At 42.3% G+C, this 13,138-nt stretch overlaps 1 protein-coding gene across 1 annotated transcript in view; it reads left to right on the top strand.

Moving 5' to 3' along the window:
- KCNU1 (potassium calcium-activated channel subfamily U member 1) overlaps positions 1-13,138 on the top strand; it is a 52,966-nt gene that overhangs the window by 15,654 nt on the left and 24,174 nt on the right. Inside the window, exons 17-19 of the mRNA XM_064472532.1 lie at positions 1,810-1,899; positions 2,032-2,132; positions 6,016-6,109. Of these exons, the coding sequence (XP_064328602.1) occupies positions 1,810-1,899; positions 2,032-2,132; positions 6,016-6,109 (285 nt within the window). The remainder of the gene's footprint in view (positions 1-1,809; positions 1,900-2,031; positions 2,133-6,015; positions 6,110-13,138) is intronic.

The raw sequence follows: 13,138 nt of genomic DNA on the forward strand, positions 1-13,138 counted from the left end.
TGCTATGCACAGTATTTAGGAAATAGGATCAAGGTGCTGTTCCTGGTTACTGAGGTGCTAGGGTGAATTTTACCACATACAACAATCTCTTCTGTGTTCTCTTTTCTCATAGAGAATCAGGCGAGAGGCGGGAGATGAAACACCATTCTTACCTTCCGCTCCACATGCAAACAGCACGGGTCTCGCTTTGATTTGGGGTGACTCAAGCATATTTATTTTCATTGGTAAAGGAAACATCTCCTAATTTTTTAGCCACATGAGTTTACAGAGGCTCCTAAATGCTATAAAGTGTTGTCAATAAAGGGATAATTTGTCAATGCTGGCAGCAGAGCTTTTGCTCTCTGAAGCTGATCTGGTCCTGGGCCAGATAGCACTCTGTCTGTTCTAACGATGAAATACAAGACATCCTAATGGGGAAGCTGGAACTAGTTCAGAAAGGGGAATAAGTAAGTGCCATAGATCTTTAAAATGCTTGAGAAGTCACCCAGAAAATGCAGACTATTGAGTGCAATTATTTCTCTTTCCACTTTTATAAAGGAAATGGCTGTTTTGACGAAACTGTAGAAAAGAAACTCTGAAAACAGAGGATGGCAGGGAAACACTGCTGTGAGAAATACATTGGGGCTCTTCCAGAAGTGTTGAATGAACTCTGTGCTGAAAGCAGGCAGTAGACGTAGTTGCTTAGCACTAATGAAAACCAGGCCACAACTCAATCTACTCTTCCTTGAGTTCATACGTTGTCTGGCTGAAAATAGTGATGGAAAGAGAGAGCAAGAAAAGAAAGCTGCATGCTCTCTGAGAGATAGAGACTATATATTTGCTTTCTTTACACAACAGCTGGCACAGACAAGGTACCTCTTCTAAAAGCAGGACCTCTAGGTGTGGCTACAATATCTATAGTAATAATTATAGTCATTCATATTTTGCTTGTCCTCTGAGCCATGAATCTGGAGGAGCTGAGTACAAGCCTTCACTTCTGCAGAAGAAAAACGTGAACAACCGTGTCACCTTTCCCTATGCCATTCACACTACCAATATTCATTAAAACTGGGTTGAAAGCAATAGGAATTTGGACTGAGCTGGTACCTTGAGTGGTATTTGTAGGGGAAACTGGTAAATTAAGTGATGTCGCAGGGGGTTCAGTATAGATATGCTTAAAGCAGCCCAGTGGGGATACTCACTCTGGATGTAGAAGGGGGAACCATAGAAAATAAGGTTTCTTCCCCTTGTTTTACCTGGTATGTTCAGCATTAGAGCAGATACCTCAAACCCTGCACATCCTTAGTATCTTCGGTTGCACGGAACTTGTGTTTTAAGTGTGAGTATTCAGGATTATCAGTGACCCCATGGAGAAGTGGCCCATCCAGGCTGCAGTAAACTATGAATGATTTTGTTACATTAAATGTTCAAAAATAATGTGGTGAAAATGAAAGCACCTGTTTCCTATTAAGTTTACAATTTAGCAAATTAATTACAAAAAGGGCCACTAAATCCTCAGGAGCCCCAGAGTTGAAGAAACTGCAGAAATCCTAACAGAAGCTGATTTGCATGCTGCGAGTCCCTGGTCTTCCACAGCTCCCCCAGGTTTCTGTGGACAGTAAATTCCACAGTTAAAGTTAAGCACGTTAACTTTTTCATGTCTCATGTGTTTCTTGTAAGCCACAGAAGCTATAACAAAGAGGATTAATGTAAGATTGTGAGGTGAGAGGAGATTGTTATGATCATATAGTCTGAATTCTCACAACAGAGGTGAAAAATGTCACCAGATGGACAAACTGTGATTACTCTTTTGATTGTTTCTCAATACAGCACTATCCTGATCAATCCATCTGCGCAGATAAAGCTTCATCGGAAAACAGTCGGCTTTTTTATTGCTCATTCCCTGGCAGAAGTCAAAAGGTAAGATTCCCTATTACTGTTTTGTTGAAAAAAAGGTCTAGAACAGAAAAACTTTTAAGACCAGGCAAGTGCATTTATTCTTTTATGAGTTAAACACAATTCAGTTCTGTGTAATTCACTTCTGTTTTCTAGGGCACAGTTCTACTGTAAAGCCTGTCACAGCGACATACAGGATCCAGAGGAGATTAAAAAATGTCAGTGTAAAAGCAGGCTCTACTCAAAACCTTTCTCAGGTAATTTTTAAAAATCTGTCTTTTATTAAAAAAAAAAAAAAAAGCATGCTGAATGAATATCTCTTAATTGTATTTTTATTAACTATTTCTCTAGAAGGGTTGGAATGCACAGCCCTTTACTTACCTGATAAAACAGGGAGTTTTCTGATCATACTAGTAAGTCTTATAAATTATGATTATACTTTAAATGCTTTGAATTTATGCTTTTCTTTAGGAGTCAAAGCTTCTTGGCTACAAAACAGTAGGACAGAATATACCTTGATCAAGATTTTCACTTTACTCGTTAACAGGTTTATCACAGAATACTGTTCTTAACTGCAGAGACTGAAGCAAATGTGTCTTATTCCTATAGCATGTGTATGAGCCAAAGCTGCAACTGGATAAACCCAGAATTTTCTGTCTGGTTTGTACTAGATTCTTGGTCAGGATTCCCTGAGGAAGTGTGTCTGAATCACTGTTGTCATTAGAATATAAAACTTTAAACATGAAGTCAGATAAATGTTTTTGAGGTTCTACAAGTTGTATAGCAACACTTATTGGTGTTTGCTCTGAGGACTGGGAATCTTAGCTGGATTGGAAGAACAGATTAATCATGGTAACATCTAACCAGAGCAGCTTATTCCTTCTACACCTCAAGCTCCATTTTGCAGATGTGGGCTTTGTTAGGTGTTACTTTTCTGTTGAAGTAGAGAACAGCCTCTCGGATCTACATGTAACTACACCAAAGTGAAGTGTGACGCATTTTCATTAAGTGTTTAAGACCAAGAAGAGGCACGCCTCTTCTAGGCTCCTGTAAACATCTCTGCTAGTGTCTTGCCTCCACAGAGATGGTGTTTTGCTTTAAAGAGTTGACAAGGAGCTTTCCATTAAATGTGGATGTACATGTGTGTGCCTACTTGTATTTCAAGCACTTGCAAATCCTTTAAGCAGCAGATGGCAGCCAAGCCCCATTACAAAACACGCCTCTGAACTGCAGATGGTTGAGATAAAGGCAAAACTTACTCACCCTGTGCCCAGCCAGACTCAGTGAACAAGCACAAACATGCTGACACCTGGAGGACTCCATGTAGTAATGTCATGTAGAAAGAGAAGCTGGAGCCCGTTTTCAGTCCAGCACACTTATCAGCATAGATGTAACTAAGGTCCCTGAAAGCCAGCTACCTCCCAGAAAAGAGACTTCCATAAACTGTGAAGACATCTTAATAAAAGTCAATGGCAGATGAATAGAAAGACATTGACGCTGTAGGAGCTCTCCACCTGGTTGGTTTTCTTCTCGTTTCCTAGGCAATCTTAGATTTTAAAAGGACAAGATGACATTTCAGTATAAATGTGTATTTATAAAAAGCAGTTGTTTGCAAACCTGCAGTTCTGCACCAGTTAGCTGCAGAGAGAGTGGTTGCCTGAGGTGGATCAGGAGCTTTGCCAGGCATAAGATCTTGCCACTGGTTTCTGCTAGGATTCTGGATGTATCAGAGCAAAACAGAGCTTAATTACAAGCACTTTGGTTCATTCTTCCACTCTCCATATGATGTAGTTTAAGTGGTACGTGGTGCTCTGGATTCCTCCAAACTCCTTGTGAGGGAGCAAAGGGGAAGGTTAGATGGAAGAGAGACTGGTGTAGATGAGTATGTCTCCAGAACTTGCAATGGAAATAGGGAGATTTAGTTGGCAAAAAGCAAGTTCATGGTCGTGAATCTAAAAACTGATACAGGAGTCTCACAGATTGGAAGCTTTAGTTAAAGGAGCTACTGTTGTCACTTTAATAGGAGCATAAATGGTGTACCAGAGTGCAGTCGGAACAGCAACAAAGGCTACTCTTTCCTTTATCATCCAGACTTCATGAAAAGCTATTACTAGGTTATTATTTTTTTTAATCATCAGATGTGCATTAAGAGGCAATAGGGCTTCTTGAGACAATGGCACCCTGCCCTGCTTTGGGACCTGGCCAGGTAATAGAAGTAAATGAGAGCTTTTCTCCCTGTTCTGCATCTGACTGCCCAGGGCAGCTCTGAGGTGCTGCAGAGGCTGTTCACAGTAACCCAGGAAGCCTGTGATAAAGGCTGGGACTGAGCCCAGCTCTGTGGAGTTGGCCAAGTACCTCGCGTTAGAAGACTGTAAAAGAGTTCTCTTGGATACTTATCAGTGCCTGTGTAAGACAGGCTGTTTGGAATTTTCATTCTCTGACTTGACTTATGGTAACTTCCTTTAAGCTTGACCTAGAGGAACCAAGTGGCATGTAGTATCCTCAGAGCGCACTCTCTCCCCATCCAACTCCCAGCTCCTTGAACACAGGGCTGCAGAAAGAGGTATCCTGTTACCAAGGCGAAATGCACCTGCTTTTAGCACACCTGTGTAGCACACTTAGAGCTGAAGGTTGACAACCCACCTATTTGGAGAGATGCCCCTTTTTCTGCCAGGGGTATGTTTGGAATTGCTTGCTGTTTCACCTGGGTTAGTATGGTTTGGCAATAGTTATGACATCGCAAGAAAGTTAAGGCTCCGTGAGAGGGTTCATCTGTCAGCTTGAGATAAAAAGATACGTGTGTCTGAATGTTCCTCCAGTCCAACCTTTCCCATCTGTATGCGTTGGACATGTTTAGACACATGTGACACAGAGGGCTTTGCTGCGCCTCCTGTCAAATGCTGACAAGGGGAGGAATGCAGATTAGCAACGAAGATACAGACTAGGGGCGTGTGAGGAGTAACATCATGCCTCCTGAACCAGCTACCTCACCGTGAAAGCAGGAGATGTAGGTAGGCTCTGGTGCTCTTAGAACAATCTCAGAGGGTGCTGCTTATACATCCTCAAATGACTTCCTGGTGTTATAACACTGGGCTTAATGGCTCATGACCTCAGATTATGGTCCAGAAAAGACTAGATCAAATGTCAGAGAAAAGATGTTCCAGCTGTTAAATGGCTACTTTAGGATTTGGGAAACTTGAGCTCATTTTCTTGATGTTTCCTCAGATTCAATCTGGGACTTTAGGCCACTTAGCCTTTCTAAATTTTGATTTCCTGGTGGGAAATCGAGGAAGTTAAAAATTGTTTGACTCGCAGAGAGCAGTGTTGTAAATAATTGCAAGTCAGTTAAGACAAGTATGAGGATAGTACAAGCACAGAGTATGAACTCTTTCTACCCTCTGGCTTTTTTTTTTTTTTGGCTCGTATGCATGATGGTGTTTTCATAGAGCACTGGGAGCGATTCTTCTCCCCTGCAGGACCAGGATCCTTCTCCTCCACACTTTTAAGGACAGGCCCAGCCCCAGCACCCCCATGCACCTTGGCCTTCCCCTCCCTACAGGACCAGCCCAGAAACCTGCTCACCCCCTTCAGGACCAGCCCTGGGACCCCCTCCTTTTCAAATGTAAGCTGTGATTCTTTCTAGTTGAGAGCACATCTCACTCTTTTCCATGCAGAATGAGAGATCAAAGGTCTTAACCAACACACACTTGTGTGATCCTTATGTGCTGAGGGTATGCTTCCTTCATCCATGCTTCCACCTGCAGAAGTGACAAAGGTTTCCTTCACTTTGGGGGGAAACCTCAGCAGTTCTGAGTGAGTTTTTAGCTTCTGGATTCCTCCACAAGGACCTCACAAAGAAAAGGAGCTGCCTTTGGAATGAAATGGTGCGTTAAGTATGTAGTCCTCACCGTATTTAAGACTGTTTTATGCATACTAGATGGAATTACTATTTTATAACACTGTGCTGTGTTTCTGAGCAGTTGGTATGAATAACCAATTACTCAGAGCTCCTTTGTCTAGCATTTCTGAAGCCCCCACAGAATTCTCAAATGCCATGGTAGCCATTTGCAGACACAATCTAAATGCAACTGAAGGCTGCAACAAAAGGAACCCAATTCTGTTTCATTGCCTTTGTTTCAGAGAAACTGAAAATCTGTAGAGAATCGCATGTTTCAGATGGAGAGCCTGCAAAGTCGAGGTCCCTTGGTGTTCTACCTCAGAGTTTTGTTAATGGGTAAGAAACGTAAGTCTGCATATATGCTGAGCAGGCATTTCCTGGACTGACTGACAGAATTTGTGTGGAAAGTGGGAACAGTGGCATGCACCTCTCTACTCATTATTCTGCCATTGTTGGTGGCTGTGGTTGAAGTGGGTGGTTTACGGCTTCTCCCTATCTTGATTAAATGAATAGCATAGAAAATGCAACTTACGCCTATGCATCCAAATCCTTGGCCTCTTGTACTTTCCTACAAGCTCAAAGCCTATGCTGTGAGCTCCTGACACTGCTGTGGGGGAACAAGGGGAAGGGAAGGGATTGGTACACCTCCTGAAATTGCTCACTGCCTTCCAGACAGAAGCCCAGCGACACCACCACTGAGCAGCTGACTCATGAGCATGTTGTGTTTGGCTTCTTCTGAGAGAGCAGAGTGGAGGCAGGAGCAGCTAGGGCTAGGAACAGAAACGCCAACACCAAGCTTGGCTCTTTGCTTAGGTATTTAATTGCAGTGTGCCACTAGCAGCAACCTGGAAGACTAGCAAACTGTTATACTCTAAGAGAAGATTGCTCTAAAGGCAAATGGAGATGGAAGAGAAATGACACCCTACAGCCTTTGTCTCTAGCATCAGTAATGCATGCTAAAGAAGTCCTTTCTAGGCCATCTAAATTCTTCCTAGCCTGAGGAATCTGATTTCCCAGCAGGGTTTACAAACTGGTGGCATAGTCATCTGCTGTCTAAGGCAAGGTGTGAATTGCAATATTCTTCTCTACAGTGTACTTAGTTTGCCAGTCCAGTTGACTTGCACTGGGACTCATCATAACCTGAGCTGTTACATTCAGCGTGAGGAAGGGTATCATGGTCTGATACCGAGCTGTCAGTGACAGCAAGCTGTTACGCTCTTCCAAAGCATCCACTAGAGAGGTGGCAGGACATATTGGCAAACAGCGTCACAGGATTTGCAGGGAGTAAACAGGAACCTAGTAGGAGAAGAGATGCACAAACCAGTATTTCTTGCCTTATTTCTGCTTGTGAGCAATTTGCAGCCGCTGTAGAACTGAAGAGGCTTGACAAATGATGTCTCCCCTCCCACCAAAACCCTATTTTGTGCTTCAGCAGCAAAGGCAACAGTCAGTATGGCAAGGACTCCAAGGTGTCCTCTGGAGAGCTTTGCATCTTAGCAGCTGTCCCCGGCACATACATGGTATCGGGACAATAAAACGTTGCTCAGTGCTGCTGTCCTACAACTGATTAGGTCAGCTGTAAATATTGGGACTGCACGGTAAATACGTGTGCGCGTACTAGCAGATTGTGCTGACTTGTTAAATATAAACGAAAACATAATTAGATTTATAATGTGTCCCTCCCCCTCCTCGTGCCCAATAACATAATTTACCATGGGGGGCGGGGGGAGAAGAACAAGCCCTCACAACCTGCTGAAATATCATTATTAACATGCACATGAAAAGTCAATTATGCCAGAGGGAGGTATTTAAGTGAAGTGAGTTTCCATACTCCGGGATTACACCTTGGGGATTATATATTTCTTATTTATTTATTTTCCCCGAGATCTCTGCTGCTGCTTAGCAGAGAGGAACAAAAATTTTACTAACAGATATTTTGAAATCTCCTAAAGAAATAGCCAAATATGCAGATAAATAATTGTTCCCATCCCCATCAAGATTCTCCCTCATCACCATATCATAAAGGCTCCATATTCTACCCAGTCAGTGCAGGTATGTTTTCTGGTGTTTAGCTTTAAATGACACCAGGGACTGGTCTTCCAACACTTCCCGGGGGAGGACATTTTACTGTACTGTTGTTATTAGTTGCAGTATTCATTATTTGTATTACAGCAGTGCCTTGAGGCCTCTACTGGGAATGGGATCCTGTTAGGCTGGATGCTGTATATGTGCATGGTAAAAGGCAGTTTCTGCCTTAAAGAGCTCTCAGTCTAAGTAGAAAGAGCAGACAAAGAGTGGGGAGGCAAAGGGAAGGAGGGAAGGGTGAAATGAGGTATTGAAAGTCATAGAGGAAACCTCACGATGCAAAATACAGCTCTTTGGGGCTGACTCTCATAACATTACGGTTCTCAAATTCACCTTAAATCATTTTTTATTATTATTTAAACCAACAACAGAATTGGATCCAATTGCCCATTTTCACACTAAGGTGAGGTTTTCCACTTGGGGTGTTCTGCTAAGAGAAAAGCTACCACTGACCTTTTGCTTCCAAATTAGGATAGTTAGGACAGTGACTAAGGGGAGCTCCAGGTTCAGATCTCTCCTCCATTTGATTTAGGATGGTGAACTGCCATCTGGTCCAGGGAAGGTAGACATTTTAACACAAGCTCCATTTCCAGGGTTCTCTGGATATACAATAGGGGTTGCTTCCACTGTGTCCAGCAAGTAGTGCTTTTAAAATTACTTGGATACTTACCCTCTTGCCCTTTTACAGGGTCCTTTGAAAATATCTGTGGTTTTTGGAACATTTAGCCCAGGTGAATATTTAAATTCCAGAGTTTTCTTAAGCAGAAATTTGCATCTGAGAGTGAGACAAGATTTGCATGGGGTTAATCAATGAAAAATGTAATCAAACCATTATTCAGGGAAATTCAATAAAGCACAGTGGGAAAGAATTAGGCATGGCCTATTATAAGACTCAAAACACGTACTTGATTCAGGTCTTGCCAATACTACTGGTGTCCTAGACTATTTTAATGGAAGATAGCTTCCATTGTATTGCACGTGTTAAATCTTGTATGTTTCCTCCTTTCCCTTTTTGTTTCCCCCACTGAAAATAAGCAGATCTTTATATCCAGGGGAAGAACTTAATTAGCATCATTAAAAAAAAAAAAAGTAATCACAAACCAATACAAAAAAACCCCTAAGACCTATAAAGCTCACCCAGAAGTGAATACATAAAGACCTGTTCGGATTCCTCGAGTGCTTCTGAGCCCCTGCATCGATACACTTGCTTTACTAGTCATGGTTTTTCCACACATTCTTGCCTAAGGCATGACAAATTTAATGGTGTATGTTTTGCTGAATTGTTGACTCTTGTTTTTCATTCCTGCTAAGTTTCTAGTGAGGCATAAAAGAATGTTTGTGAGCAAGGCTGCATGTGTACACAACTCTGCAACGTTGTCTTCCCTCTTGCCCTGGTGTAGAGTCACTCCAGCCAAGCAATGGATTAGTGAAAACTCAGTTGGATTAAAAGGGAAACCAGGCTGAAGAACCAAGTTTTAGCTCCCTGTTAATTGTAACTTACCTAGTGCCTGGATAATTGCTGGTAAATACCTGCTGAGTTGCCGAGCCTATGTTAAGGCTTGTCAGTCTTTAATAAATCTTAAAGACTTAAGATCCTACTCTTTGATGCTTCCCATCGCTTCCCAGTCCAAAGGCAGGGCAAAACAAGGCAGTAATGCTGAGCACTCCAGCTCAGCTAATCTGGCAGAATGCATCACAATCTTTATAAATGTGTGAGTAGGGCTGTACAAGAGCTCCTGAAAAGGTCATTGGTATTTTTGGAGTGATAAATCATGGAGGGAAAGATTTGCATTTTGGCTGTATAAAATCCAGGGCTGGATTAGAGAGAGCATACTTTGCAGTAATATTTCTCTCCTGACTTGTTTTATTAGCTTCCTTTAAACATGTTACATTATTGCTTATAGAATTTCATTTACTTGGATTGGCAGCTTGATAAATATGTCTATTGGCGATGATTTGGATTGCTCTGGGCATTAATATTATTAAAACCTGTCACAAGGAAATGTCTGAAAGATGACTTACTGTAAAGATTACAGCATGAAATAAATCATACAATGGTATTTGTTACCGTTTATGGCCTCTTGGAGCCGAGTCAATCCCTTTTTATGTTGCATTATTTTTCAAGTTTTTATAGCCTTACATTATATATCGCTGTCAGAAATGAACAGATGGGGTGTCAAACACGAGCCTTCTGAATAATTCCCACCCTCGGGTTATTTGTATGAAGGACAAGTGTAAAACTGTGTTCTCAAGAAAAAGGAGATAGATAGAGGTGGAGAAAGTGTTGTTACAGTGAGCAAGATCCCTTTTGTCAGCAGGCACATTGTGCTTTTGATCACTACCTGGTATTTACACTACAGGGTGGAGGCTCTGTGGAAAATTTAGCAGTCTGCTGGCATAGCAAAGAACCTCACAAGTTAGACAAGTTTCACGTTCCTTCAGCTTTACTTTTATTGCTAGAATGGGAGAGAGACGTGGAAGAGGTGTTTCAGTGGCAGCCAAACCTCGGAGGGTTTACAGAAACACGGAAAAGTGTGGATGCCTGTAGGTACCTCTCAGACACTTCAGGGTGGAATTCTGAAGAGCCTCTCCTGAACTACATGAACGGCATTTCTGGAGTTTGGGACACATGAGGAAGAAGATGAACAGATATTTTGGATGCTAGAAGTTTATGAACTGTGTTAGGCAGGGAGCTCTTCTAAGAGGAGGCAGTAATATTTTGCATTCCACTTTTTGTTGGGAAGCCCCATTTTTCTTGCTGTGTATTTTTGAGGGCTGCTCGTCAGGGTGATGGGTTGGATGGGTGATAGCTAAGGTGATAAATACGCATGCAGTAAATTAGGTTCATCTGAGTTAAATTCAGGTGGGAGAGATCATCTGTGCATACTTTCCCCCAAGCTTTCTCTCTGCAAATCTCCAGCTCCCAGAATCTTGTACTGGTACACAGAATACCTGTACAAGAGCAAGTCTGAGAGACTTACTGTCTAGAGAGCAGGTCTTACGAGGACAGGTTGAGGGAGCTGGTGGGGTTTAGCCTGGAGGAGGCTGAGGGGAGCCCTTCTCGCTCTCTGCAGCTGCCTGAGAGGGGCTGGAGTGAGGGGGGTCGGTCTCTGCTCCCAAGTCACTAGTGATAGAACGAGAGGAAACGGCCTCAGGCTGCGTCAGGGGAGGTTTAGATTGGATATTAGGAAAATGTCTGTACTAAGAGTGGTTGGGCCCTGGCACAGGCTGCCCAGAGAGGTGGGGGAGTCACCGTCGCTGGAGGTATTTAAAAGATGTGTAGATGTGGCACTTGGGGACATGGTTTAGGAAGCCTGGTAGTGTTGGGTTGGTGGTTGGACTTGATGATCCTAGAGCTCTTTTCCAACCTTAATGATTCTGTGGTTCTATATAAATCAGCATTATTTTTGGAACACGTCTCTCCTTGGTATAAATGGATCTTTAAGCACCCCAGTAGATTGTTCTGTTGATGCAGGCTGGCTGAGTCTTGCTCGTGGAACACTGAGGTCTTGCCTTCACTGAAACTTGCACAACCAATAAGACTGCTCCATCACAACAGTTTGTCAGATATTTTAGTGGATTTCTGATGCAGAAAACCTAGCTTCCATAGTATGCAAAATCTGCCCAAACCTGTTTTGTACAGACTACGTTGTGCCTTTGCATGAAAACCACGTCTGTTCACTAGTATTGAAAGAGGGGTTTTACCTTTTCCTTTTTTTTTTTTTCCAGAAATTTATTTGAAACCCCATAATAAGCAAAAGCATGCTCCATTTGGGCTTTAAGTCATTGGAGATGTCACTGGTACCTCTTAACAGGACTCTTTTTCCATCAGTGATTTACTTCTTGATTCAATGTTGGTTGAATTTTGTATATAGGCCTTCAGCTTTTTTTTTTTTTTCCTTATTCCTTCCCTTCTGGGGAGTAAAAAATTGAGAGTACTAGAAAGGAAAAGTGTCAGCCTTTGCCCACCCTTATATTATATAGAATTTTTTCTTCCCTTCAGTTTGTATTCACACTCACTGTATTTGGCACCTAAACTCCCTGTGATTTTAGCCAGCTGCTATTCCGTATGAATGTAGCCAGCTGATCCAAAGTTTATTCCAGCTTCTTTCTGAAGCTCTCATCCCTTGTATTCACATGCCTCTCTTGTTTCTCCGAGGCTTACCATTGTAGATCAGAGTGACTTATCCTTTGCAGCCTCTCCCTGTATTCCTCAGTCTTTTTTTTTCTATATTGCATGTGAGAATACACCACCTCTCTCTTCCCCAGGCCCTTGTCCCACATCTATCATCAAGCTTGCATAAGAGTTTTATGGATTCACATTTACCATGCAAAGTACAGTTGTACTGCCCTTTGTAACCGGAGTTGCACCCACCTGTACATACTAATCCGATTCCATGTTATACAATAGTATAATCACTTAAAGAATTTGCATGACTGATGGTGTGAGTTCTGAGTGCATAAGGATAAGTTTCATAATTAGCTTTCCCTGTGAACCTGTGCAAACCAGTCTATTTATAATTTGGTCAGCTCCTGATTTTTAATGATGGTGCTGAGAGTGACTGAAGCCTCTGGCAGCATGCATTTCATATTTTAATTACCCACAGTAATTCTGACAATTACACCAATGTCATAAATCACACCATAATGACCCATTTAAAAAAACACCCGTATTTAATGATTGGATGGGGATTTAAACTGAACAGATATGCAACGCTTAACAAGAAGCCAAAAGCTCCATGAAGTTTCAAAGTCTTCCAAATCTTCTCATTGAGCTACGGCTCCAGAAGGTGATGAAACTTCATGCAAAGTTTCTCTCATGGGCAAAGCCTGTTTTTCATGGGAAAAGCTTGCTTTTCATGGGATGAAATGCATTACTGTGTGCCAGGCTAGAATTGGACTTCCACATGGTTTGAGTCTTGGTAGCTAATTGGCTGTTCCAGTCTCTGTCTTTGAGTCCAGGAGAATTTATGCTGTCGCTTATTCTTGGTATTGCCGATACAGTAATCCCTGGATGTCGTGCAAGCGTAACGCATGCCAGTTAACTTGAGTGTTAGTAGGGATAGCGTAGAGGTACAGCTCGCACGTTTCTGTTCTGGCAGGTAGCTTTTGTTGCGCTGTGCGTAGTTTAATGAAGTGTAAATCTCTCTATCTTGTGTGTGGTCCTTAATGCCCTTCTTACCATTATCCATTGTTGAGGAGGGCAGTTAGTAAGGGATGGTCAACATCCCATTGCTTACATAGCATTTTGTCCTCTGGTTATTTCTCTGGTGGTGTCAC

The sequence above is a fragment of the Phalacrocorax carbo genome, chromosome 24 (genome assembly GCF_963921805.1).
Source record: "Phalacrocorax carbo chromosome 24, bPhaCar2.1, whole genome shotgun sequence".
Taxonomy (NCBI): Eukaryota; Metazoa; Chordata; class Aves; order Suliformes; family Phalacrocoracidae; genus Phalacrocorax; species Phalacrocorax carbo.